The 27,602-nt window shown below is 39.8% G+C and overlaps 1 protein-coding gene across 1 annotated transcript in view; it reads left to right on the top strand.

The window, feature by feature from the left end:
* The first annotated feature begins 5,329 nt into the window (after positions 1–5,329).
* The window catches only part of LOC139474773 (pyrokinin-1 receptor-like), a 39,779-nt gene continuing 17,506 nt past the window's right edge, over positions 5,330–27,602 (top strand). The window contains exon 1 of the mRNA XM_071257898.1: positions 5,330–5,779. Within this exon, the coding sequence (XP_071113999.1) occupies positions 5,446–5,779 (334 nt within the window). The 5' untranslated portion in view covers positions 5,330–5,445. The remainder of the gene's footprint in view (positions 5,780–27,602) is intronic.

The following is a 27,602-nucleotide window of genomic DNA, read 5'->3' as shown; positions in this document are numbered from 1 at the left end:
GCTCACTCGCCACGCCTAATGCCTGGTTGGTTTGTTTGTTGTTTAACGCCGCACTCAGCAATATTCCAGCTATATGACGGCGGTCTGTAAATAATCGAGTCTCGACCAGACAGTCCAGTGCTTGATATCATGAGCATCGATCCACGCAATTGGGATCGATGCCTTACGCCTGGGGTCGAGTCCCTTCATGCATATTGATACAATGTGTCAGGTCTATTCCTTGTTGCCTCCATCCTAATATTGCTGGAATATTGCTAAAACACTGCGTAAATCCATTCATCCACCCAGCAACCCAGTCACTCACACACGCACTCATATTTAAGGCTTCTTTCAACAATATGTCAGTTATATAACAGCAGATCTGAAACTTATAACTATCAGTTGAACCAACGAGCACGCTTATTGTGGCGACAAATCAGTGTGAATCTGGTCCAGGTAAGATAAACAGTGTTATATCATTGATATTATAATAACATCCCAATAACAGTGAAACACCTGCATTTAACGAAAGAAAAGGTGTCCCCAAGAAAGAGTGATTTCTAGAAAAGATCAATCATAAGATGAGTGCGTGAGAAGGGGTTTCCGCCGGTTTTGGCAATATTCCAGCAATATCAAAGCGGGAGACACGGGAAAGGGGCTTCATACATTATGCTTATTTTGGAATCGAACCTAGCACTTCGGCATAACGAGCGAACACTTTAACCATTAGGCTACACTAGCCCCCAAAAGGGGTGGAACGGAACCGTCAAAGCCGTACAACGAAATAGATTAAACTATTGCTGGATAATTCTTCTGGTCGTAAATCGACGTAAAATGTACACAATTATTGTGTACAAAGCTCCTCATTTTCTATAGCAAACGTTGTATTACTAAAGTTGTCAGCGTCACTCTTTGAAAGGCATTAAGAAGTTGGAGTACTAAGGATGAGCAACTTCAATATTACAAATAGGAGCGACGAAAAGGTTCACCATTATCAAGCAAGTGATGTCAGCGAGTGAATACATACAGTTGCTTTGCAGGGTTGTCCGATATATAAACCAGCGAGAGGGAAAGCTGTGAGTCTTTAGATCAATGAGTGATCAGATTAAACAGATTATATGCCAACAACAATCTCATTACACATTTGCCACTGCCCCGAAAACCATTACTCAACAAACTGCTTCAATATCATATCGACCGTATGTATGCACGGATAATATAGGATCTGACATTATCTTCAAAGGATGAGATAAAAAAATCTGCGTTAGAATTTCTCAACGTGATTTGTTGTCACGAAAATGTTTGAAAGTGTTCAGACTTTGTGCGACAAAGCCTCAAGCAAAAACATCATGCTCACGGGATCTTCGAAACGACATTAAAAGATTGAATTACTTACGGTATATAAAAGGCATACCTTCGGCAGAAATGTTAGATCCGCTTCTACATCCGCGGACTATTCGTTTAACTTTACCATACGTGACTAACATAAAGACTGGAATTTTCTTTCATGAATATTAATGCTCAATTGATACGGTTGTAGTCGCCTATTATGTATAGCCTTGAACTAGACGGCGATTACGTCTCACGAATACCAGAATACGTGTCTGACAGATACATTTAACTTGGGTTTAAAACCCAGGAAGTATTGCTAAACAGTCAATACCACGAAGCAGAGGAGCAGTCGACCCACAATCTGCTCACAGCTAATTCGGAAACGGGTACTTTAGTCACAGACTATTGGGAGTAGGGGTGATCTTTAAACATTAAAGGAGGAACGGGTAGCCCAGGCGCCGCGATTCGCTGTGCAGAGTTGCATCCCTTGGACACGCCAGAAACCTATGATTGTGGGTTCGAATCCCGGTTCGACCCATTTATGTTTCTAGGTTGAAACCCGTGCTCGTGGGTTTCACCGAATTGGTAAACGTCTGAGACCTGCATCACTTCGGGCTTTCCTCCCGCCGTGATATAACTGGAATAATGTTAAAAGCGGCGTTAAACCCAACTCACTCACTCACTTAACATTAAACAAATGCACTGATTGGGTGTCCTGATCCCTCAACCAAATATTGACAGCTTAATTAAAAGGTTACGACCATCCGGTCTTCAAACGGAATTTACCAATGGATTAACGATAGTGAATAACCCATCTAACGTTTGTGACAAATTTCGGTATCACTGGCTCTTTAAGGACAATTCCATGTCCTTATCTTAGAATACTCTTACAAAACACAGATTATTCCGAGACGAAATTAACACTGGAGAGGTATCGATGACGGTGCCCCTTTCGTTTGATAGATCATTGGCAAGATTGGTGGTCGATGGGTATATTGGCTTCGTGTAGCTCAGCTGCTTCAATATTGATCAGTTAACACTGATGTCATCTGTGTAAGTGGCTAAATTGAATGAGACTGAAAAAGGACACAAGGGACTCTATGTCAATCTCAGATCATGTATAAGACGCAGGACGATATTCTTCAGACAATTAAAATGTCGAATTCATCGTCCTTGATGAAATTTAAAAAAAGGTTCAGATGTCTTGGAACAAACAATTAGAATCCCCAAAGACCATTTCTGTAATTCTGTTGAATGTCTTCAGATGATTGTATGAGAATATAAAAATTGAATATGATTTTCTCGAAGAGTTCTAAAAAGGCTTCCAGAAGAATAAATTATTCAGAAGGATGCCAATCAAGCACACAGTCACGTTGCCGTTCCTGTGGTTGCAAGACCTTCTCTTGTGGGCATAACTATGTAAGGCGGCGCCAGAAAGAGACACAGTCTACTACGGTTTCTCAGTTTGGACATTTTAACGTTTTGTATGAATGAATATTAAAGTCTCAGTCTCAGTCTCACTTTCAGTCCTGTAGAGTAACTGTCCAGCGTCTTGTATCTGCGATCAGATCTTACAGAGTTACAGAATATACGGTGAATATGTTGGCACATGTATTGCCAAACTGGACTCAACTCAACGGCATTGAAGGTCTTATGGTAAAGTCGTTATGATCAGTCATATCAAAACGTAGTAGATAATGTGCGGCACGCCTAATGCACGCAACTCTGCGCAATGAATTGCGATGCCCAAAGCGACTGGGCCACACATTCCTTCCGTTATGATAAGTAAATAGGTAGCAGGTATTTGGGGATGATGTGCATGGGTTTATTGGATCTTTGTTTAACAACACTGTCATCCCTTAAGCTTTCACCTCTTGTAGGTTTTATTCGTAGAGCACAGTTTTAGTGTACTTTAATTACAATGTAAATGGGGGCGGTCGGGTAGCCTAGTGGTTAAAGCGTTCGCTCGTCACGCCGAAGACCCGGGCTCGATTCCCGACATGGGTGCAATGTGTGAAGCCATTTCTGGTGTTCCCCGCCGTGATATTGCTGGAATATTGCTAAATGCGGCGTAAAACCATACTCACTCACTACAAAGTAAATGAACGATAATATAGGAATTAAGACTATCATCATGTGATTCATGCATTTAATACCACAATTTTCACCTTTTCCTTTTCCGCTGATAATCGAGGCTGATTGTTCTCTGGCGTTGACGTATTGTATCTGTTATAACCATCAAAGACATTACCCTTTCTTAACAGGGAGCTTCATTTTTTTTTCACTTTTGATGACTCCAAGATCACCTTTGTTTCGTTTTCTTTATGCCTATAACGCGCTCAAGGGTCTAATTGAATTCCAATATAGTTGAGAGTAGTGTTTTTCTTCGCACAAATAAAAACATAAAATAAAAAGAAACTGAATGAAAATGTACGATGTCGGAAACTAAGAACCACGCCGTCGGGGCACGATGACACAACATCATCTCATCGATCAGCTTTTACGGCGAGAGCTGTATATCGGTCGTGGTGATGAGGAGGCTATTCTCCCAACGGGTTGAGTGAGTGAGTGAGTGAGTAAGTGGTGCTTTAAGCCGCATCAGCAATATTCCAGCTATTCGCGGCTAGAAAAACAAAATTACCTTCAGACAACATTATTTAAAAATGATGACGAAGATCACTAAAACTTCAGTCCTTTATCACAGTAAACAGTTAAAAACTGACAGTCAAATCTAAAATCTACAGCTTGTCATACAGTTTAATTTCTTTCAAATATGCTAAAACTAAGTGGTTGGAAATGGTATTGAAAAGTTCAGAAACAGTTTGAACAGTATAAAATCGTTGACGAATAAGTGCAAAATCCACACATTCCAACAAAAGGTGCTTGATAGTCAAAGGACTATTGCAAGGAATACATTGAGGAGGGTCCTCTCCCTTTAATAAAAAAGAATGAGTCAAATGACTGTGTCCAATGCGACATCGTCTGATAACAACTTCATCTTGACGACTTAATCCAGTAGGGCCATGATTTCCAATCAAGGGCTGGATGGCATGAAGCTTATTCAATGTTTGTTTATTCCAGTTTTGTTGCCACATACTTCCAACATATTGGCATATAGCAGGTTTTAGGTCTGTGTACGGGAAAATACCCGTCGAGAACGATTTCCCAAGAGCAGCTTTAGCTGCAGAATCGGCTTTGGTATTTCCACTACTGCCAACATGACTGGGGAGCCAACAAAATACGATGTCATTATTTGCCACGGACAAATTCAAGTGACATTGCAATATTTCAACTAAAAAGGGATGGTTATGAAACGGTTATGAAACCGAGGACATGACAATGTGGACGCTTTTGTCTTCTCGCGGTAACTGTACAGCTGCCACATTGTCCAATGATTCTGTTCCATCAATGTTTTCCTTGACAGGTATTTACTTGTGAACCTGATGATAGGGTTTGATTAATGAGTAATAAGAAATGGCAAAGATTCGGACATCTTGACAGATGCCTTTGAACACTGCTGCTGCCTTGGTGACATAGTACAATTAGGCTCACATCGGTAACTGTTAGCTTAGAACAATAGCGTGGTGGTCGAAGCCTGAAACGTTGATGCAAAAAAGTCTCATTTCGTTATTAACATAACATCGCTGTAGCCAAACACTTATGCTACGATCAAATCCACACCGCCTGCTCCAAGGCATTTTGCACTCAATAACACACGCTACTCGTATATACTCTCCTGTTGCACCATTCATCTGGTGTGGAGAGCCGACTGATCTCGCGAAGACTATATAACCAGCGTCCCCGCTTTGCAGTCGTTCGTATTGATCTTTAATGGACCTAATTCAGTCAGAAGCCATGCGTTGTCGCCAGTTCTCCCATGGATTAGACTCGGAGCGGCCACAATTGGAATAAAATCCGCTGCCATCGTCCCTGTACTCCACAGGACGGAAACTAATTGAATGCTTCTGCGCATGTGTGCTATGGTGGGAGTTCATATTCATACAGACGCGCAGACCGGTCCAAACAAATGGTGAAGTTGCTTAAGGGGGCGAGAAAGTTTCACAAACTTGTCTCAACGGCCCGTAAATGTTTCCAATGCACACACTAATTCTCGAGCCGTCTTAGGCACATTGGATGTACACCATGGAAAGGATAATTGTGTCTATGAATGGAAGCAACAGTTCGGAGCAAAACCTATCCAGTCTTGATTTAAGTGGATTACTGAGCATCGAAAATGAGACTCATTTCACGTACGTGGAGAATGTTCTCACATCAATCCTTGGTGCCAAGAGAAAGGATCTTGCTTCTGTTACAGTTCTGACTGTGGTGTATTGTGTGATATTTCTAACAGGAATGATAGGCAATGTGAGCACCTGTATTGTGATAGCAAGGAATTCCTACATGCATACGGTTACCAACTATTACCTTCTCTGCCTTGCCATATCGGATGTGTTGACACTCATCTTAGGTAGGTATTGGGTTAAGTGTGAGCAACTGTATATATTTATCTTTGAAATGAAACCGTTAATCCGTAAGATGCCTTTCTGAGAGATGTTGTCCGGCTTAACACATTTCCGGACGGAGTCATAAACACCTGTTACAATATGTAATGGTTTGCGGGATTTCCGGATTAACTGGGTCTGGACTTTAGCTTTCCTTGTATATGCTCTTGTGTGTTTAATGTGTTGAAGGATCATATTGTTTACCTTTCTCTTAATATAGTCAGTCAATGGTTCATGTTTCTTTGAAGGAGAAAAACGGTGTGTATTGAGATGACATCAATTAAACAACTGCTGTCATAGTAATGTGACACGCCACCGTAATCTCATCATTACATTGATGTATTATATTTACATTTATTTCGTATGTGAGTAAGTTAATGTAATCTACAGACATGTTTGGTGGTTGAAAATGATCAAGTATCACTTTGCTTTTGCGTAATACGAAAGGTGCAACATTTGTCGACATATTGCATTTTGATCGGTATAGCACAGATGTTTCACTGTTATGAATACATGAATGGACAGTTTAAAACGATCGATGATTGCGACATATGTGGCAAATGTGTTTTGTGGCAGCATGAGTTGTTTGGTAATTACATTTTCACCTCGAATCTACAGCTGGTGGACTATATATCGATTCAGAGGATGAAACAGTTGGCCATCAATAGTAGCTTGAAGACGTCGTGGCATGTATGAATGATTAGAAATATGTTACATCCCATTAAGTTAATTGGGGCTTTTGTTCTTAGATGCATCTATTATTCGGCAATTTACATCAACATTTATTAACTGTTGCCATGTACATACTATATCAGGTAGCCGCCTAGTTAAAGTGTTCGCTCGAGACGCCAGTCAATATGTTCACACACTATTCCCACTAGATGTATACGGATCAAAGAGATAGGTTTACTCTATCAGCATTGTGAAAGAACAGTGTTAATGTACTTTTGTATTTGGCAGTGTTGTAAATTTGTTAGTTCATATATATGTATTTACATAGCAATAAAGATACATAGTAGGACTTTTTAACTACCGCCGATCCACTGCGGCTGAGTGTATTATTGTCCGTAGATAGATAGTGCTAACAGTTTTCGCGTCTAGGTGTGAGTTTCACAGCAAAGGCATCGCGCTTGCTATACATTTGTACGGAGATGTGTCCGCGCTTTTAGTTTACTCCGATATCACAAGCAGTCTTTCATTATTTCATTTATTTACTTGTTATTTAATACTTTATTATTTAGTAGCATGTTGGAAGGTTGGAAATATTGATAGTATGTGACAATGTACGCAACACTCCCCACAATATATTGGATGCCGATCAATATCATTATCATACCTGTATGGAAATCATACGTATAAACCTTCATGGGTAAGATCTGTAGTTTAGCACTGATGTTGGAGAATGAGTTTTTTATATATATTTTATAACTGACACAGTGTAATTATGACTAAAGCGAACATGGACATATATCATATTTCAAGTGTGATTAAATAGGTGTATACTGATAGTAGATGAGACATTCATTTTAATACCATACGTTGTCTTCTTAGCATGATCTTTATCGTCTTTCTAAATTTATACCTTCGGGATGAAAACCCCATCAACCGAAATACATGTCTATTGTCATTTCAGAGACATTGACTAATGAATTATTCGTGTAGATCTCAAGTGTATTGTGAAGACTATTCATAGCAGAACAAGTGACAATGGAAATACATTATTAACTTCTAACACAATAATCAATGGAGACTGAGATACCGAACTAATGTCTTAATGGGTTGCTGATGCGAATAAGGTCATGATACCCGTATGAGACGTTTGTAGAATACGAAGTTTGGATTAAATTGTTTGATACTTATGCCTTTTATGTTGACGGGTGACAAGGTAGACACAACTTATGTCAAGCAAGACTGACAACGGTATAAGGATCTATACCGAAACGTCGCCTTCACAGTTATTAAAGAAGTTGTTATCCATAGAATTGTGTCTGCTTTAAATATTGAATTGCATCATATATACTAGTTCCACAGTTATATCTACATGGAAACTGTAGTATCAATAAAGACGGTGTTAACGTATGGGTTTCAACTTCATTATTCTTTCAATAAGACGAAAGCAGCTGTGCCGAAACGTTGCATTGAAAGAACAAATGAATCCTTCCTTGTCATAATTATCGTGATCACTGTAAAAGAAATCCTTTTTAGGGATCAACCGAGCCTAAATGTGACACATGCAAAATGAAATACAAATGTTATTCCCATCGTGTCAGGTAACTTATTGCAATAATGCAAAAAAGAACAATTGTTAAAGATAGGTAAACAGGGGTTTGAAAGTGTATTAGTATTCAACACCCAACGCCTACTCAGTAGACCCGTGAAGATCTGGGGTAGAATAGGTCTTCAGTAACCCATGCCTGCCTTAAAACGCGACTATGCTTGTCGTAAGAGGTGACTAACGGGATCGAGTGGTCAGGCTCACTGACTGGGTTGATGCATGTCATCGTATTCCAATTGCGTAGATCGATGCTCATGATGTCAATCACTGGATTGTCTCGTCAAAACTCGATTGTTTACAGACAGCCATCATATAGCTGGAATATTGCAGCGTGCGGCGTTAAACAAATACTTGTAAGATGTAACTTTTGAAAAAAAACAGGTTTTCGCAACTCTATTTATATATCGATCACTATTTTGGTTTTGTAAACGCGTCAGTCCCATCAGACATCCTGCTTCCGTCACAGTCAGTGATTATTAAAGTCCTTTGGGCCATGACCATGACATTCATCACTGAATATGAGAGTGCAGATATTTATCTGGGAATACAAACAATAAAACATGGAATGACAGATACAAATGTTTGAGTATTTGATCCCTTGTGGTCTTTCATAGCCATGATACGTCGTGACGATGAGGTAGCACTTATGCTGTTGTTCAACAGGTACCTTGTACAAATACCAGTTTGTCGGAAGCCAAGTGCGTCAGATTTGCCAGCTGCTACTGTTAATATAATTGTCAGTACTATGGTTACCCTACACTAATGGCTTCTGCATGTGATAGTGCACTTAATGCCATTAGCATCTCCACGTGGCTATGATAGAGGATCCCTAGACTCAGGAGTTCGTGTTGGGTGGGACGGAGGGGGAGTGTTGATGGCATCTCATGATGAGGTTGTGTAGACCTCATAAAGTTTAATGAACCTTTGGGAAGAAGATAAATGATATCTGTGTAATTACAGTTGATGTGTTTGCGCTCGTTCGGCTCGTTACAGTTCAATTTCAACGTGCAAGCATGTTTGATGTTTGAATTTGTTGGGCGCTTCCTATACAGTATCAAGTATTAATAGTGCTACTTGAACAGTAACTTGAGCAGTAATTCAGTTAATATCACGGTTATAACGTGAGGTGGCTATTAGAAAGTAGGATGTTGACAAAGAAACCATCTAAATTTAGGCGAAGCAGGGATTCGTACCTACAATAAGCCACAAGATGAGAATCCCAAAACATTTTTTTGCCGCACTCAGCAATGCTCCAGCTATACAGCGGTCTGGAAATAATCGAGTCTGGATCTGACAATCCAGAGATTGACACCATGAACATTGATCCACGCAAATGGGATACGATGACACGCATCAACCAAGTCAGCTAACCTAGCCACCCGATCCCATTAGTCGCCTCTTACGACAAGCATGGGGTCTAACCCTGATCTTCACGGGTGTCCCCGATACAGAACATAACGATTCAATTATATTATCTGTTCATAAACCCACAAAAGTCATTCATGGATAAAAATATACAATAATGTGTCTTTCCACAAACATGACTGAAATGTTTTAATGGGCGATAGTCTCGCTTTTCGTGCACATGGATACATTGGGTAACTTGCACCTCTATCCACAACCATGAACAGGTCAATTTACACTAATTATTCCAGAGAGTGCTTGTTCCATTATACGCTTTTAACCTAAGGGTTCACAACAATTGATTGCTGGAACAAACTAATGGCATTAGGCTTACATTTAATATCATACTTGCAAACATTAATTCAATAGCATAACAACGTAATTACTCATCAAACCCGATTTCCGCTATGTATTGAATATTAACTTCAAACAGTAATTAACGAGCAGAAAATTGCATTAAGGGGAAAGTGGATATCATTTTATTCAGTTGAAAACTAAAGGAAGTACATTCTGCATGCAGGTGATTGCTTTACCGGCGAATGAATCAACACTAAATACAACTAACAGGCTGCCATTAAAACACAATATTATCATCTACACAATACAAATTATTAAACTATAAATACATTGACATGTGAATCAAACAAAGTGATCTATTGATACCGCATTGAACTTAAAAACCAATTATAGGTTACATCGCACATCAATTTCGGATAAATGTTTTTCAAAGTGTTTTGAATTAATTTGATAGTTTAAAATTTGGCCTGTACTGTAACGTAGCTATTTGAAATTCATTAGTATTCAACACCCAACGCCTACTCAGTAGACCCGTGAAGATCTGGGGTAGAATAGGTCTTCAGTAACCCATGCCTGCCGTAAAACGCGACTATGCTTGTCGTAAGAGGTGACTAACGGGATCGAGTGGTCAGGCTCGCTGACTTCGTTGATGCATGTCATCGTATTCCAATTGCGTAGATCGCTGCTCATGATGTCAATCACTGGATTGTCTCGTCAAAACTCGATTGTTTACAGACAGCCGTCATATAGCTGGAATATTGCAGCGTGCGGCGTTAAACAACAAAAAACAAAACACAAAGCTTACTCTGTTGATACGTGTGTGTGCCATGGATGACATATCATTAGTTACAGCAGCTTGTACATCTAGCTTTCTCTACCAAAGAGCGAATAATATTATAATCGGTTCACTCCAAAATACAAATGCTACTAATGTTTCCCAGTTCCATAAACTACATAACGTAATGTTTCCAAGGCCACCTTAGCGTAGAAGAAAATAACATGTGTTAACCATCCACACGCTACAAATGGAGGGCTGATCCAGTCTTCCTTGCGGCAATTAGCGAAAAACACTTGTGTATAAGGTAATCAGATTTTAGATTTCTCAGGGGAAATGGGGATTACGGACTCCAGTGTGATGTCTTCATACTGACGTATTGTTTAGTTCTATGAGCAACTGTCATTCTGTATGATCAGGCTCGAACGCAGCGGTCAATTCTTGTGCAAAGAAGGCCCAAGAGTAATGTTTGCTTTCCTAATGACTGTTTGCTCCAGAGCTGTGAACGCCTGCCGCTAAGGAAGCATGGTGTCCGATGGGGTTCCAATGTTAGATACTTTGGTCTGAATCTATACACAAATTTGGTACTGGCTCGCTACAGCAGCTGCACGCAAACCAAATGTTCTGCCTCTAAACAGGCGATAATGGCGTTTTGGTCTGCGAGCTGTTCAAAGGCACAACGTGAAGGTGATGGACCATTGCTGATGTGGTTCCGGAGACTGGTGTAAATTGCCCTCTCTTTGACAGCTGCATGCTTAAAGGAGCTATGCAGTAACCAATGATTGCAAAATGATTGATTTGCGATGTCAGCAGGATTTCGTAGGGCCAGACGTTTCTGTTTTAGTGGCGGCAGCTTAAGTTTAATCATTTAAGGAAGTTCACATAGGTTGTCTTGGAATGGCAACAGTTTCGTTCTCTTATGTACCAGCACCAGAACCAAATCGATGCAACACAGGTATGATAAATATACTTAAGATTCAACACTTGAGATCCAATTGTAAGCGGAAAACCCATGTGTATTTTGAGGATTTAAAGTGGTTTTATCATACATAGCCACAACAAATATACTATATGAGTTATTATTTAACATAAGTATTACTTCAGCTATATGACGATAAAGAGTAGTGATATATACTGAATATTATTGATTGAGACATAATGTTTACTGAACATGCACTTTTGTTGTTTTGTTTACTTTGTATGCCCAGATGCTATGTTGTAGTAGATACAACGCAACGACATATTAGTATGTGATTTAGAGAATAATCAATAACGACCATTTATTCATTAGATATTCGTAATGATCAAATTTCCTGAAGGTTATAATTTATATTGCCCTTTGTCAATATTACAAAAAGTCATGGGAAACATATATAAACACTACGAAGCCATTTCATTGATGTCAGCATATTGAGTCAATGAAGAATGAGTGTGACGTCATAATGTTGACTGTGGAAATAGGTGACTCAGTGGTATACATAGGTCACCAGCTATTCGGTGGCCGTATTGCCGCCATTATGATTTCTGGTTTTGTACTTTGGCGCATGTGGAAGATAATGACCTTAGTAGGTTTCATTATCAAACGTCTACATTCTGCATCTCTTGTTTTGCGTCAACGAAATCTTTCCACGCGTATAATGCTAAAATTAACTCACTCACTCATCCGCCAACCAACTCACTCGCTCACTCACTAATATCCTCTCACTGACATAAAATACATGTTTTTCAAAGCCATCGATCTACCCTTACGGAAGTATGGTATAATATATTGCACCAAATTCCAGTTCAAAACCAACATGTTTGCGACTGACATGGAAAAATGCATTTACATCCCACGAATAGCGTTTCTAATAATAGTGTCTCTCCGCCAGTCAATGGACAATTAACTTTTCCGCGTCAAAAGATTTACGACACAGCCTGGTGATATATATAGCGAATGCGCCTACTCTTCACGACAGGACTCCAATCCGGTCAACTCTTACAGGACACATCTTACGAGAGACACAAATGGACCCTTATAAGATATATATACTGAACATAATAGTTAGGGATCATGAATATTTTTCGGGATATTTTCTGGCATTTGTGTGCTCAGTCTTCACAACAAAACGATATCCCCAAAATATTCATGATCCCTTATGTTTTTGCTCAGTATACAATAACTGACCATCAAAACGGTAAAATATGTATTTTGATGTCAGGAATGTCTAATTAGATGCAGAATACTCCCTTGTTATCCAGGTACGTGTCGTGGGGTAGTTTGCTCTTCACGCCAAAGATCAAGGTTCGATTATCCTCATGTGTACATAGTGTGGAGCCCATTCTTAGTACCCCTGCTCAATTTGACTTTCATGGAGCCTAAAGCGGCGTAAAGCCAACGTACTCACTCACGGAACAGCTATAGCTATTTTTGAATCAGCAGCAGAAGAAGTATACTTGTGTTACTTATGGCCTTCAGGTAACTGACTTACTTTGAATTTTCTTTGTTGATCTTCATGATCCTACTTCGACAACAAGACAAAAATGGTTCCGGGATGAAGTGTTATTTCAATGCACTCGAGAAAAAACCCACAATGTTATTCACCACGAATAAAATATTTATTTCATTTATTTTATCACTAAGTACATATTGAATTTATATATAGTGGCGTCTCTCCCGTTATATTTTTTGTGTGAAAATGTGAAATAATGATTGTATGTGGTTAATTTACATACATGTTTAAAGACCGACCTACTGATGTCACAAATACTTATGTACATATATACCTATATGTACCTACATGTATGTACGCGAAGCCTGGGTGTCCAACGTTCCTCATGTAATGGCTAACCAGCATAGGGATTGGGTGGTGATTGTGGCATGGATCTTTGACTACCATTATCACTACCACTAAGCAAAGAATTCCTATATGTGACAGTCACAAAAGTTGAAACATATTGAATGTCCAAGTGTCCAATCATTTGATCACAAATGACATTCATTAAAGTAATAAACATACATGTAATTTACAGAACAATGGCGCAACACGTTGACTATTATTTTCGCAATGCCATTTCCTTTAGTGCTATGAAGTCAAGTAAAGCTGATTTCTCAGAATCCACCAGGCGGAATACCGGAGTTGTAGCAGGCAGTTGAGAAAAGCGTGGTGACTTCAACTTTTCAACAGCCAACTTTCCTTTCATGTCCAGTGATATTCCAGCAGCGCCAGCCTTTGGTGTTTACATTTCGCAACTTTTGAGATACAATCGAGCATGCTCTTTCTACCAAGATTTCAAACAGCGTCATACGACTCTTGCTCAGAAGTTGTTTGATCAAGGTTGCCACATTCAAGGCCTCAGTAAAGCTTTCAAAACGTTTTATGGTAGACATGTGAAGGACATTTCAAAATTTGACGCATCAGTGACAAAAATGATGTCCGATGCAATTCCCTATTTTGATTTGTACCATATGTATCCATGTTTTTATGAGGTGAAAAACTCTGTTTGTGACGGGTGCAACCAGTGGAGCAGGATACGCTTAACTTTTCGCGAACACTGGGAAACATTACTATTTGATAGTGATTCATAAACACATGTTCATGATATAGTCGGAATAGAACAATCAACTCTGCTTTTTTGCAGAGATATCTATTGGATATGGAAAGGGTTTTGTCGCTTTATTTACAAGGTAGAGTCAACCGATGTTTTCTTATATGTATCTTATATATGTTTATATAGCTTTTAATGTTAAATATTTATTGCTTTACGACTAATAATGCTATTAATTAATACAGATTAGGCCAAAAGGAGACTCAATACGTGTGGAAAATACAATATCTGCTGTTGGTGAAGAAGACAAAACCGAGTTGATATATAGAGGGACACTTAGCCTGTCCCGAAATAACACGAGAGGACACGAATCCAAACAAATTACAGTAAAGTACGGTTATAACGAACACGCTTTTAACGAACTGACCGACAGAACAAACTTATTTTTTAGTCCCCACCATTTGTTGTATAAACGCTGTATATATGCTTATAACGAACTACGGTTATAACGAACTAAAATTAGTGGTCACTTAGAGTTCGTTATAACCGTAGTTTACTGTATATGTTTTTTTCGTATGACGTCGCATCAAAAGTTGTCATGATAAATCTCATGATTGATGCTTATAGTCTCATATATCAATATCCGAAAGGCAAGGAAACGTATCTATTGATATATGTTATTACTTCTTCCCCCGGAAAATCTGGTTCACATTCTATTCGACGAGAAGCTTACAGCTGTCACCTGGTGTATCTACCAGGAAATGTGTGATACTGACTGGAAACATTTGTTGGCTACAGTAAGGGCAGATCGGATGTGACTTCCGATGGATAAATCGTTTGAACAATTAACCTCTGTGGTCTTTGAGATCCAAAAGTCTGGTTTTCGTCAACACAATGACTTCAAACGGCAATAACATAATGAGAAATGTCGGATCAGTTCTTCACATTTGTCATACAATGTCCTTTTAAGGTGTCCCTTAAGCTTAATGGAAACAATTCAGAAACTCGTGAATCATAATACCATTGTGACTGAATTCACTCGATAAGATACTGAATCAGTGGAAAGCATATTAGCATGATTTTTTTATAAATACTAAACTTCATTGGAATCATACGGCTTGTTGGCATTCGTTTGCCAAATGATGTGCTATTGTCCCAACACGTCAATATTGAACAATGGAAACCCGTGAGTATGAATGACACATTTTGACGTTCATACGTGTTTCACAAGACTATATTCTTGAAATGACGTCAACACTGACATTTTAACGCCTTATTTTACACATTTTTGATGGGGCAACAACGCGACGTATTTTCATCTTGAAAAATGTCGCGTTGTCGCGATGTCGCGCTTTGGCTTTTTTTGTTGCTTGTTTTTGGAAGGGCGACAATGCGTCAACGCGACAATGTCCCTTGTAGTATTTCACAAAAAGATGTTCATGTGGAGTACTTTGAGCATACATACTCTCATGTCACCTCTCCTATTGAGGAAATAATATATCCCGCGATACAGCTGGTTGTTGAAACATGTAAATTCTGTCAGTGTTAACATAAAGTTTCACGTACTAAATATGATTGTGCATACACACTACGAGGTGTCAAAAAGTGATATCAAAAGTATATCAAAAGTATTCACTCACACAAGGTCAAAATCAATTCTTGAGTCTTTTCGACCCGTGAAGATTCCGGGGAAAGAATAGGTCTTCAGCAACCCATGCTTAACGTAAAAGGTGACTAACGGGATCGGGTGGTCAGGCTCGCTGACTTGGTTGATGCATGTCATAGCTCCCAATTGCGTGGATCGATGCTCAGGATATTAATCTCTGGATTGTCTGGTCCAGACTCGATTATTTACAGACCACCGTCATATAGCTGGAGTATTGATGAGTGCGGCGTTAAACAACAAACCAACCAACCAATCTTGAGTCTTTTCATCAAATTCAAGTTGTTATGTTACAAAGACAGGCTTTTGTTAGAGTGAAAATAACGCCCTGCAGTCTTCATGCATATTTAATGGTAAGTGACAAGTCGTAGTTATTTGAAGCATAGAAACAAAGGTTGTTATTGCAAACAACGATCGGAAATGGCAAGTGATCTTCCGAGGCAAACACAGGTACATTGTCGTATAATGAAAATACAATATTTATGCACTCTATCGAAGGTTAATTAGTTATAAAACTAACTGTTATTGACAAGGTACGACAAGAAAACCAGGGACGCATATGGTCTGTGCGAATCTTGTTACACCAGACAAAACGAAAATGTATATGATCGCATGTTCGCTGAGTCAGTGGGTGAGTGAGTGAGTTGGGTGTAACGCCGCTTTTAACAGTATTCCGTTTATATCGCAGCGTGTCAGCTTAATGTGAGAGGAAAGCCCGAAGTGATGCAGGTCTCAGACGTTTACCACTTCGGTGAAACCCATGAGCACGTGTATGGTGCTGATAAACCTAAAAACTTAATCGTGGCGAACCGAGATTCGAACCCACAATCATAGGTTTCTGGCGTGCCCAAGGGGCGCAACTCTGCACAGCGAATCGCGGCGCCTTAGATGACTGGCCCACCCATGCCCCCTCGCTGGGTACAAGGTGATTGGGTAGGCTCGTGGTTAAAGCGTTTTCCCGTCATGCCGAAGACCCTGAGTTAAATTTTCCAGATGGATACATGTGTGAAGCCAAATTTGTGGTGTCCCCCGCCACGATATAGATGGAATATAGCGGCTACACACCCAAATCACTCAAAATTACGACATACATATTTACTAATAGTATAAAAAATCTGTCATCGGTATGAAGCAATGGAACGTAAATAAAAAATGTCAAATATTTGCAAAGTCATATCGATAGCTAATAGGTTCATTCCCAGTTTACGTCAGATCGTTAACTGCATATGAAATAGGAAATTGATACACACACCTACTTGCAAACACATATGTGCATATATAGACAGTGACAGTAGCCTGGAGAGTGAGAGTGGCGCTGTCTCTTTTTACAGTATCGTCCACGTGACTGTCGTTTGTATTGCGCACGTGCTCCATGTTGAAAGGCAAATGACATTAACATTCCAGGAATCGTCCTCGACATATAATAAATAGTGTGCTAATTGAAAAATTGGGCAACTGTGATATTTTCAAGCAATCTATAATGTTTTGCATAAATATCGAGTAATGACCCCAAATACCTCATGTATTATTTGGTTCGATAAATATGTGCCTATGTCATGGACCGTCACGGCTTGTCTAAGTTCCTTTATCTTAATCACATCGAGACAGCGAAGCCTGATCCTTTACCAAAACACACTCGATATATTGTCTGATGCTTGTACTTGTTATTAATATCAATGCTCAATTAGGCAGAAAGGAGATCGTATCACACCCTATGCTCGACAAGCTCAGTTTCCCTGATCCTAGATACAATCTCTTAATGGAGTATGTTTAACTCATGATCACAACTCGTCTGCCATTATTGTTTTCGATGATAATACAGTTTCCTGAGATACTTGGGTATAGGTGGAGCATGTTGCACTTGCAGAAATATTTCAAGTTCCCTTTGAATCATGAAGATCATAATTTGATTAAAGGAAGCTTTGTTCTCAAGTGTGGTCTGAGATAGTTTAGAAGGATGTACTGCCAAGACGATAATAGATAAATGAAAATAATGGCGTTGTGTAGGTGTGGTTTGTTTTGTTGGTGCCAGATAGATTATAAAAGTGAGTGGAATCTTTTTTTTAATGAATTGTTTGTTCAGAAATATATCCCAAACAAATAGTTTGCTTTAGTAGCATAACTGAATAGATTGTTTGATGGTACTCAGTAAGTTAATAGTTGGATACAGCTGGGACAAATACCAGATTGTTCTCAAAAACTCCCCCACCCAAACCCCGTACATAGCAAATCTTTGACTCAGAACCCTTTGAAACTGTACGCTTTGCCATTCTGCAATCACACAATTGCGATCTGAACCCACTGTGTTCAATGATCAAACAATAACATGTGTTTATGCCATTCCTTTGACATTGGAAATGTAAATTAAATCACACGATTTATAATGTAATATATGAGGGCACAGGTGGTACAATCGTCCCAAAATAAGGGTGCTTGTGAGATAGAATACCACATTATTTTTCCTGATTTGTTAGCACCAAAATCCCAACTCACTCACTCACTCATGTCATATTTCTTGCTTCTTTGGTGATTCAGGAGAGCGTCGGTGATTCAGGAGAGCGTCATCTGACTCTTGCTAAAAAATTGTTTGATTGGGGTCAAAACATTCAGGGCTTTAGTGAGGCTTTCAAAAGGTTTTATGACAGACATGTGGAGGGAATTTCCAAATTTGACGCATCAGTGACAAAAATGATGTCTGATGGCAATCCCTATTTTACTTGTAACAGATGTTTCCGTGTTTTTTTCTCAGGTGATCGATTGACTTATATTTGCATGTTGTTTTGTGGCTGGAGCCACTGGTGGGGCAGGATACGCCCCCCCCATTTTTGGCGAACATCGGGTATCACCATCAGTGAAATGTGTTTATGATATGGTCGGAATCCTACAATAAACAATCTTTTGCCACTTTTATTAATATCAGATACTCTGGACGAAATCCAGTTTACGTAAAGGCTGGCAACTAGTAATGGTGGTTCAATGACGCTGCGAGTGATGAGCACGACGTTGGGTTCAATTAGATAGCTCTTATAATAGAACGTCAATGTCTTAAGAGTGTTTTTGTACACTTCTCTCTATGTGCCAAGAAAACAAACCGCTTCAGAAGACAAAAGCGGCCACAAATTCTGCAAAATATTTCTTCAAAAACGAAACCTATTGAATAAATAGGTCTGGCTTTAGTAAACTAATCACAATATCCTTTTTTACGGAAGTTGGTCAACGCGGCCAACGCCAACTAATATGAAATATGACGTTTGACATTTCTGTTCCCATTAACATTTCCTACAAAACAAATACGATATAATATGATGGACTTGCTGTCCACTTTAATGACATTGGAATGAAATTATTTTGAATTCGATATCATCGTTTCAAATAAAGATTTCTGATTTTCCTTTTTTGGTGATTATGTTGACAACATACCATCTGCCAATAACCGTTGTTGTGTGGGTGATTTGACCGGACATGGCGCCAAACGTTTTCCTTTTAATAACACTCAATATAGCTTACAGATGTACTTCATATGAAGTCATAGGACCTTTTCAATATCTTCTATTGATATTCTGGGACATACGTAGGATGAACATAAGACAATTAAATTTAGTAAGATATTGTGAAACGGTTCACTAACGTCGACGTCAATCGTAGGAGTTGATCCACGTCTCGCCATTCCCATTTATTTTTACAGAAAGGTGGGAAAAATTCACCTGATCTCCATTTTTCATGTTGTTATCCACGACTGAAGGTTTTATTCATTACCTCAGTGGCAGGAATAAAAAAGTCGTTTTTACATATTTAGACATTTCTGAAGAGGTTCAAGCAGAAAGACAGTAAGACACTGACAGAAAACATGGATACATGTAGAGAGACACTAATAACGGCGGGTTATAGTGGTAAAGATCAATGGCTGACTGAACAGACAGATTTGTACCTCTTAATAGAATTAATTCAATAAACTACGGTAATTTGGGATAAAAATCAAGTGTAAAAATATTTTGCCGCCCTCAGCACTTTACCAGCAATATGACGACGGCCTGTAAATAATCAAGTCTAGACCAGAAAACCCGGTGATTCACATCGTAAGCATCAATCTACGCTATTTGGATGCAATGACATGCATCAACCAAGTAAGACAGCGAGACTGACCGATCATGTCAGTCGACTCTTGGGACAAGCATGGGTTGTTGAAGATCCGGATCGTCAAGGGGATAATCGTATGTGATTATTTTATGAGTGAGTGAGTTGGGTTTAAAGCCGCTTTTAACAGTATTCCAGTTATATCACGGCGTGTCAGCTTAATGTGGGAGGAAAGCCCGAAGTTATGAAGGTCTCAGACGTTTACCACTTCGGTGAAACCCACGAGCGTGGGTATGGTACTTACAAACTGGTGCTGATAAACATAAAAACTATCATACGTTTCTGCCGTGCCCAAGGGACGCAACTCTGCATAGCGAATCGCGACGACTGTGCCACTCGTGCCCCCAGGGTCCCGACCCCTGAGGTGGTCTGACAGGTCCGATGTCACAGACCAAAGTCCGATTAGACAATCGAAGAGGACGGGTCCGAGTATTCAATATATTTTTTTGATCGAAATTCATTAAAGAGAATCATTTTACCTGTTGGTGTTACTGCTGTCTCTGTTATCAGGCATTTCACGGAATTTGACAAACACTTTCGGTTTCTTTCGGCCAGCATTGAAACGTATTTCCACAAATGACGACACACAGCACAAGGCAAACACTTTCGTAATCATTTGATAATTGCAATATTTCTTTAGACCGTGGGGATTCCGGGTTAAAATTGGTCCAGAGCAAACTATGCTGGCCGTAAGAGGCGAACTAATGGGTCGGTGGTCTGACTCGGTGGCGCGTCATCGGACACATACGACGTGTTGCTAATACTATCACTCACTGGCTTGTCAGTTCAAAATAAGAATTATTTACAGAGTGGGGTCATATTGGTGGTACATAGTGCGGCGTTAAACAAGAAACCCGATGATATCTTTGTGGTGCACATGTGTCACAGAATGATATACAAACGGAAAGTTTGTGTGTGTGTTGGGAGCATGATAATCACACACATGAATTTTGAATGTGAACAGCACACAATAAACTCATTAAAACACCTTTGTTTACTTAGCCGGTTGAGGTAGCGCAACATCTGGTCCCAACGTCCACCCAAACGTCCTATTTTGCTTCCACATTACGTCAGGAACGCCTAGCTTGATGTTGACAGCATCTGAGGTCAAGGAGACAAGATTTGGACAGTATACTGTTCACTGATGAGTCCAGGTTTCGCCAGGTGGTCGGGCAAGTGTCTACAGGCGCTTGAGTTACTCAACGTCGTCAGTTTGGGGGTGGAAGGGAAATGGTATGGGGTGGCATCACAACTCATGGGAGAACACAACTCATCGTTGTTAATGGCAATTCTAATGGCCTACGCTACCTGGACGACATCGTTCGAGATCATGCTCTTCTCTTCCCTTTGTGCAAATGACCCGTGAAGATCCGGGATAGAATAGGTCTTCAGCAACCCATGCTTGTCGTAAAAGGCGACGAACGGGATCGGGTGGTCAGGCTCGCTGACTTGGTTGATGCATGTCGATCGATGCTCATGCTTTTGATCACTGGATTGTCTGGTCCAGACTCGATTATTTACAGACCGCCGTTATATAGCTGGAATATTGCTGAGTGCGGCGTTAAACAACAAACCAACCAAGACCAACCTTTGTGCAAATGCAGGGACGTAACGTCACGTTGCAGCAGGATATGCCCGCCCACACGTTGCACGTTTTGAGACAGCATAATATTGCTGCACTGCCATGGCCGACTGTTTCTCCAGACCTCTCTACTATAGAACATGTCTGGGATAAGATGGGTTGACGTCAAGAACCAGCCGATAACGCTAGTTCCGTTGGACCGATGTTTGGTTGGCATTTTGAACACCATATCTCAAGTTGCTTTCAATGATTTGGTGTCTTCATTGCACCGCAGATCGTCTTTATCACCACAAATGGGTTTCACGCGCGATATTGACATTGTTAATTGAGCTGTTACTCCACTCCTCTTTTAGTGAGTGAGTGAGTTTGGTTTAACGCCGCTTTTAGCAATATTCCAGCAATATCACGGCGGGGGACACCAGAAATGGGCTTCACACATTGTACCCATGTCGGGATTCGAACCCGGGTCTTCGGCGTGACGAGCGAACGCTTTAACTACTAGGCTACCCGACCGCCCCCACTCCTCTTTTAGGGTGTGTCACTTTGTCTCCTGTTACCAAGTGTGCTTTTTGTCAATGAATTTAGTATGAGACACCCAATATTGACATTTTTAATTCAGTTGTTATACCATGGCTCTTTCAGGTCATGTTACTCTGTCTGCTGTTATCAAGTATGGGCTTTGTCGATGAATTTTTGATAAAACATTGATCAGACGAATGAATACATATCATGTAGTTATTTTCAATAACATTTACACCACATTATAAGAAGCACATGTACTTTGTTTTCCGCATATAGATACATGTACCTTGGTTGTACGAAACAATGTACATCATGTATCTAAACAGGACATCTTACATGAAGACAATGACTTCCCTTCGAGGCATTTAGAAGTCGGAGTACTAAGTAAGCATAAGATAATCTTGATAGACAGACAGACACACAGATATTTTATTTTCTTCTCACCGTTGTACATTATAAAAACATGCATAAAATAGACGTTTATACATAAAACATAATAACACAGCGTCTCCCATTGGCGTTATGAGAGACGATACACAGAACACGATGATATATACAGATAAAAAACATTTTACCCATATATCAATAGTTTCTTTTGTTGTAATATTAAAAAGCAGGTTTTGGCAGTGACATATACCTCATGTTTAAAAATGACACACAATTTCTCATTGTTTGATAGGTTTAAAAAGGTGGACATTTTGATAACGGTGTTAGAACCTACACCGGAAACGTCATCCATGTTTCTTTTCCTCACTTATGAAGAACATGGATGAAGTATTTGTAGAACTCCATGTTTCATACGTACACTTTGTTAACCATGTAAATAGTACAGCTGTTTCTGTCATACCACCATATGGGGTACGGATTAGCTGGTGTTCGGAGAGGCAACAAAATGCGATGTGCAGCAGGGATACACATATCGTGGCTCATTTCGATTTTTAGATCCGTGGTCAAGACCACAGCTGTGTTAAAAGATTACACCAAAGGGCTTCACATCTACGCCATGTGTTACCTATGGCTATCCCACATTACAGGGAGCAAAAGAGGTCCAGCGGACTAGGCGCCGAATTCCTGCCACGCCAGGAGTTCGAACCCCAATTTTCCTTGGTTTGTTAGCACAATACCCAACGCGTAGGTTTCACCAAGGGATGATTACGACTGCATCGTGTTCAATTTTCTAAATTATCTTTCTCCTTCCTAATTAAACATGACCCGCAGTTATAGACCAGGCAGATACTGTTCAGAGGCTTGTTAAATCCAGCACAGTTACCTACACTCTGGCATAAGTAAGCGGATGCAAAAACATATCCGACAGCTCATTTGATAACCCATTACACAACATTGTGCATACATCATAATGACCTCAATGTTACTTAAGCTACATGCATAAATCTTACGCTTTCAAGAAGATAAATGATGTCTCGAAACTTCAGACCCTGTTAAAGATAATGATATCTCGGAGCGTAGCCTTTGCTACGGGTTAGTTTCGAACTACATGACGTTTCGGAAGGGGATGCGCATTAATCATTTCTCTGCTGGACAAGAATGTTTGTGATAAGATATTGAAGTAGCGGGTCTGTGCTGTCAGCACAAGTGGTGGGCAAGTAAGTACAAGGCTGTCATAATTAAAAGAAACATTCTATCCCTGTGGCTCAGCTTATAAAATGCTACTCCAGGTACTTAGGTTTGACGATGCCTATCACAACATATGATTGTTTATTTTTTTTACGGGACATATACAGACGCCAGTGGTATGGTTAAAACCAGGGATATGTGTCTCTTAGTAGGGGAAAGGTGAGCACAGTACAAAACTAGAGACACACTGCTGAGCATTTTAATTGACAGCTTCGGGAATCAACACACTAAAACCTGACTCATTTGTTTCAAAGCCTATGTTCTTTACAAAATCACGATGCCATGTTTTAGGATGTTTTAGATAGTAACGCTGACTGAATTGTAATGCACACAAGAATTTGTTTATATTAGAAGTTTGTCAGTAACTTCAATAAGGTGATAGTGAGTTACATAAATAAATGTTTCCCTTTTGTTTTAGAATTGTCGTAGGCACGTATGATTAATATGGAATCAATCCTGAGCCAGGATGATTCAATTTGAGTAGGTATATTGTAGATTGTATTCCGCTTGTAACTATGGATGTATGGTATAATGTTGACAAAGGCATATTATTGCACTATCAATGTATAGATGCCAAAGTAACATATATCGCGTCAAAGTTCCAGTGTTATTTTATGCAACAATATTCTAGCTATGTCACAGGTACCTGTAAATTATCGAATCTGGAGCAAGTAAACCGTTGGTTCTTATCATGATATGAGTGATATGATATAATGAACAAGGCCCCAAGCCTTAGGGATACGATGAAACACAAAAAGCATGTCTTCGATCCTGACCAACCGGTCCAGTAAAGCATTTTAAAACAATTTTATACAAATTGAATGTAGATTACTTGGGTCCAAATCCATCCACGGGGTTGATCTTATGAGACCAACAATCCACTTCAATGGCCCGTGTATGATTACAGTAAACTACGGTTATAACGATCTCAGAGGGACCACTAATTTTAATTCGTTATAACCATAGTTCGTCATAAGCATATGAACAACAAATATACAGCAAATGGACGGGACCAAGTAATAGTTCGTTCAATCCGTCAGTTCGTTGTAAGCGTGTTCGTTTTAAAGGTAGTTTACTGTATTTAAAATGATGAATGGTTGTATGTCGAAATCTTAAGATTTGATTAGGAACTTTAAAATTTATGTGTGCCAAAATAACCTAACCCAGATGAATAGATATTTCGTATGTATGAATGAGTCTAGGATTACTGCTATTATTACGTGTAGTTCATGCAGGCGATATAAGGCACAACTCAGGGGTAACGTTAGCAATCAGGTTTTTATTGTTCTCGCTGAGCGTTCCGATTTATCAATATGAGATGGAAGCAGATTGAATATAGCTACACACGCCTAGTGGTTAAAGCGTTTTTTCGTGACGCCGAAGACACGGGTTCGATTCCCCACATGGATACAATGTATGAATCCCATTTCTGGTGTTCTCTTCTGTGATATAATTGCTTGAATAATTATTGCTAAAAGCGGCGGAAACTCATACAACTCATTCTCCCCAGGCCTAGACTGTTCAGTTCAGTGTGTGTAGCCATTGTCTTTGGTTTGTTTAGGTAAGAATTAACTGGTATAACTTGTTAGAAGATACCAGATTGGTGTTTTTATGATTTGAATCAAATTTGATTGGACTTGACATTTGCAGGCCTAATCCCTTTCAAGTATCACAAGCAACAACTGTTAAGTCATCTGATCTGAACGGTTGAGTGAGTATGGTTTTACGCCGCTTTTAGCAATATTCTATCAATATCACGGCGGGGGACACCAGAAATGGGCTTCACACATTGTACCCATGTCGGGAATCGAACCCGGGTCTTCTGCATGACGAGCGAACGCTTTAACCACTAGGCTACCCGACCGCCCTCTGAGATATATAAGATATGTAAGAGAACACTGGTAGTGTAAATGACGATCACGCACACTCTACAAAAACCAGAGCAAATAGATTAGCAACTACCATCTGTGGCGTGACTCATTAGTTGCAAGAACGAACACACGCCGGCTTCCATCGGCTTGCTTGTGCAAGTAATCGCTAGCGTTACCAGAAATGTACAAGTGCTTAACGAAGCGTTCGTCTGTTTATACCGACCGCCGGTCTGTATTGATTTCAGTAATCAAATTGAAACATTCTTGTTTCCTTGGATGTTAGTTATTGATACAGACAACTGTTTAGAATACAACTAGAAATATCAACCATGGAAATGTTACAGCAGTTCTTTGATAGATAACAATAATAGTCTCTATTATCTTTTGAATGATTATCCATTATGGCCTTGACACGAAATTTGCATACCTCCTTACTCAGCGACAAGTACTCTACTAATTGTGTGAGTGGCGAGTGCTTGTGGTTGAACGGGGTATGCTTAGCCTTTCGCGAACTTCTGGAGTCATAAATGATTTTCAGGGATTGTTCATATATTTTTCACCATTTTGCCGTTTACACCCTATTGAAACTATTTCAGCAGATCTTCCATACTGATTTCCTGGCGTTGATGTTTTGCATTTGATCGCTATTTCTATGGATTCCTTCCTTATTACTTTCATGTACACACTATGTTTTGCGTAATCGTTTGTTTTAAACTGCGAGTAGATTTCTCGCTTAGTTGTTCGCCTTTAATCGATAACGACACTTATGGGACACATGGCACCGACATAAAGCAATCTGAATGTAGATAGAAGTCTGAAGCTGCCATTAAGGTCAAATGTTAAATTGATCCTTGGATTAAATCAGTGTTTTCAATGATTGTCGTATTTGTAGAGATATACGCAAACTCGTTTGTTTAAGCGATTACACGCATGGAACAGGACTTAATTATATCGGCACTGTATATACATCTACATCTACATCTTCATGTCGACGTACATAATTACATGATCTCAGAGGGGTACACTTACAGATAAAAATGGGTTTAAAAAAGTGCCATTTACTGTGTCGGGAGAAATTCTCATGTCGATCTTTCTGAGGAACGATTCCTTAAAAAACAATCGTTACTGCATCTCAACAATCTTTTCTGTGGTCGGGCAGGTATACATTTAAATGAAGGAAGCGAAAGTATGAGCTGTTTAAGTACCATATCATATAGAATAATATAATCTGTTGCATTGGTCGGTGTGGTGATGTGAAATTGGGTTTAACGTCGCGCCCGAGATCATTGCACTTATATAGCGACGTGCATGCACGTGTGTGTGTGTGGCTGCTTGTACTGGTCAGAACTGATGCCAATTTATAGTGCTAGCTCACTGAGATACCATGCCGCAGTTTAACATGAATATCCAACTCAGGCACAGTATACTGACTCCGAGCCGACCAGTCCTTGTTTTAAGCCCCTTAATGCCGAGCGCCAGACAGGGTAACAACAAGCACCATCTTTTAACGTCTTTTAATATGACGCGACCGGGGATCGAACCCTGGACCTTCCGCTCTCCGGGCGGACGCTCTACCACAAGACCACGGAGGCGGTCTCATTGGTCGGTTGTACATCAAGTACATTCATTACTCACTATAGTAGAACATTGCTTACTTGTTTGGCCTTAAGAGACTCCCCCACATAACTCGCCATAGAATCACTTCATTTACTTGTGCGGACTACAGGAACTTTAACACATAACACGTGAAGACCTTACCGGTAGGGCAATATACGCTCTGATGTTCGCGAACACCTGGTGTCATAAAGACATGCTCATGATACAGTCGGAATCGGACAGTGGACTCTGACTGCTTTTAGTAGTCCCCTCCTCGCCTGAAAACGGATTCTCAAACGCCCTTTTCTTTACTTATAAGCAGCACTTGTACACAACAGACTTACATGAATCTTAGCTTCTTTAGTTTCAACAAAACTAGTAACGGCGCTATCATATCACTGGATTTCTGGTCCATCACTTGAATGTCTGTTTGTTCCTGCATGGCAGGATTACTGATGTGAGGTGTCGGGCAACAAACACAACATTGTTATTTAAATCATGTAAGTG

Source organism: Haliotis cracherodii, unplaced genomic scaffold (genome assembly GCF_022045235.1).
Source record: "Haliotis cracherodii isolate W230 unplaced genomic scaffold, xgHalCrac1.p SCAF_3, whole genome shotgun sequence".
In the NCBI taxonomy this organism is placed as follows: domain Eukaryota; kingdom Metazoa; phylum Mollusca; class Gastropoda; order Lepetellida; family Haliotidae; genus Haliotis; species Haliotis cracherodii.
Note: the sequence above shows the minus strand (reverse complement) of the source record. Positions and strands in the feature narration are given on the sequence as shown.